At 53.6% G+C, this 1,043-nt stretch overlaps 1 protein-coding gene across 1 annotated transcript in view; it reads right to left on the bottom strand.

Annotated features, from left to right (window-relative positions):
• Nucleotides 1-624: 624 nt before the first annotated feature.
• Nucleotides 625-1,043, bottom strand: part of LOC135213791 (CAP-Gly domain-containing linker protein 1-like) — a 2,295-nt gene continuing 1,876 nt past the window's right edge. The window contains exon 1 of the mRNA XM_064247919.1: nucleotides 625-1,043. This exon is cut by the window's right edge and continues 1,876 nt beyond it. Within this exon, the coding sequence (XP_064103989.1) occupies nucleotides 625-1,043 (419 nt within the window).

Genomic DNA, 1,043 nt, shown 5'->3' on the forward strand with positions numbered 1-1,043 from the left:
TTTTCGGTGTGGGGCCAGTTTTTGAGCGTCCGTCGGCGGTCCCCCAGCCGCCCGTCCGCCCCTCCAGCCAGTTTAGGCTCGTGCGCCTGCTCTTCGGTGTGGGCCAGTAAGCGTCGGCGTCCCCCCCCCCCCCCCCGGTTCCCCCCAGCCGCCGTCGCCCTCAGCCAGTTTGGTATCGGGCGCCTCCGTTTCGGGTGTTGGGGCCAGTGAGCGTCCGGCGGTCCCCCAGCCGCCGTCCGCCCTCCAGCCAGTTTAGGCTCGGGCGCCTGCTTTTGGTGTGAGCCAGTGAGCGTCCGGCGTCCCCGGGCCTTTCCCGGCGGTCCCCCCCGGCCGCCATCCGCCCTCCAGCCAGTTTGGGCTCGGGCGCCTGCTTTCGGTGTGGTCCAGTGAGTGTCCAGCGGTCCCTCGGCCACCGTCCGATATCCATCCAGTTTGGGCTCAGGCGCCTGCTTCGGTTTAGGCCAGGGAGCGTCCAGCGGTCCCCCTGCCGCCGTTCGTCCTCCAGCCAGTTTGGGCGCCTTTCTTAGAAAGGGCCAATGAAGGTCAGCTAAGTTCAGGTGCCTCTTCTGTCGATTCTTTCTCACCTACCTTACTTCGTCTTCCTCTACTTTTGGATCACATTACTCATTTTATATCATTTTCCATATTCATATCATACTCTTTGATTAACTCTTTTAGGTTCTTCATCACCTCTTTCATATCTGTTTTCCTCTTCTGTTTCTCCTCCATCGACTCAATGATCTCATTTTTCAGACCTTCAATTATCACTACAAATTCTTTTTCTTCCTTTTTCAACTTTTCAATCTCCTCCTCTTTTTCCACATTCAAATCCTGCAGGTAAATCAACTCTTCTTTAAGGTCTGTCATTTCTTTTTCCATCCGCTGATTACCCTCTATCAACTCGATTACCTCATTTTCCAGACACTCAATTTTCTTTCCAATTTCAATCACTCCCTTTTTGCACTTTTCAATCTCCTTGTCCTTCGCCATGTTCAGTGACTGTAGATTCATCGACTCTTCTTTGAGGAAGTTTATTTCCTTTT

The sequence above is a fragment of the Macrobrachium nipponense genome, chromosome 43 (genome assembly GCF_015104395.2).
Source record: "Macrobrachium nipponense isolate FS-2020 chromosome 43, ASM1510439v2, whole genome shotgun sequence".
Taxonomy (NCBI): domain Eukaryota; kingdom Metazoa; phylum Arthropoda; class Malacostraca; order Decapoda; family Palaemonidae; genus Macrobrachium; species Macrobrachium nipponense.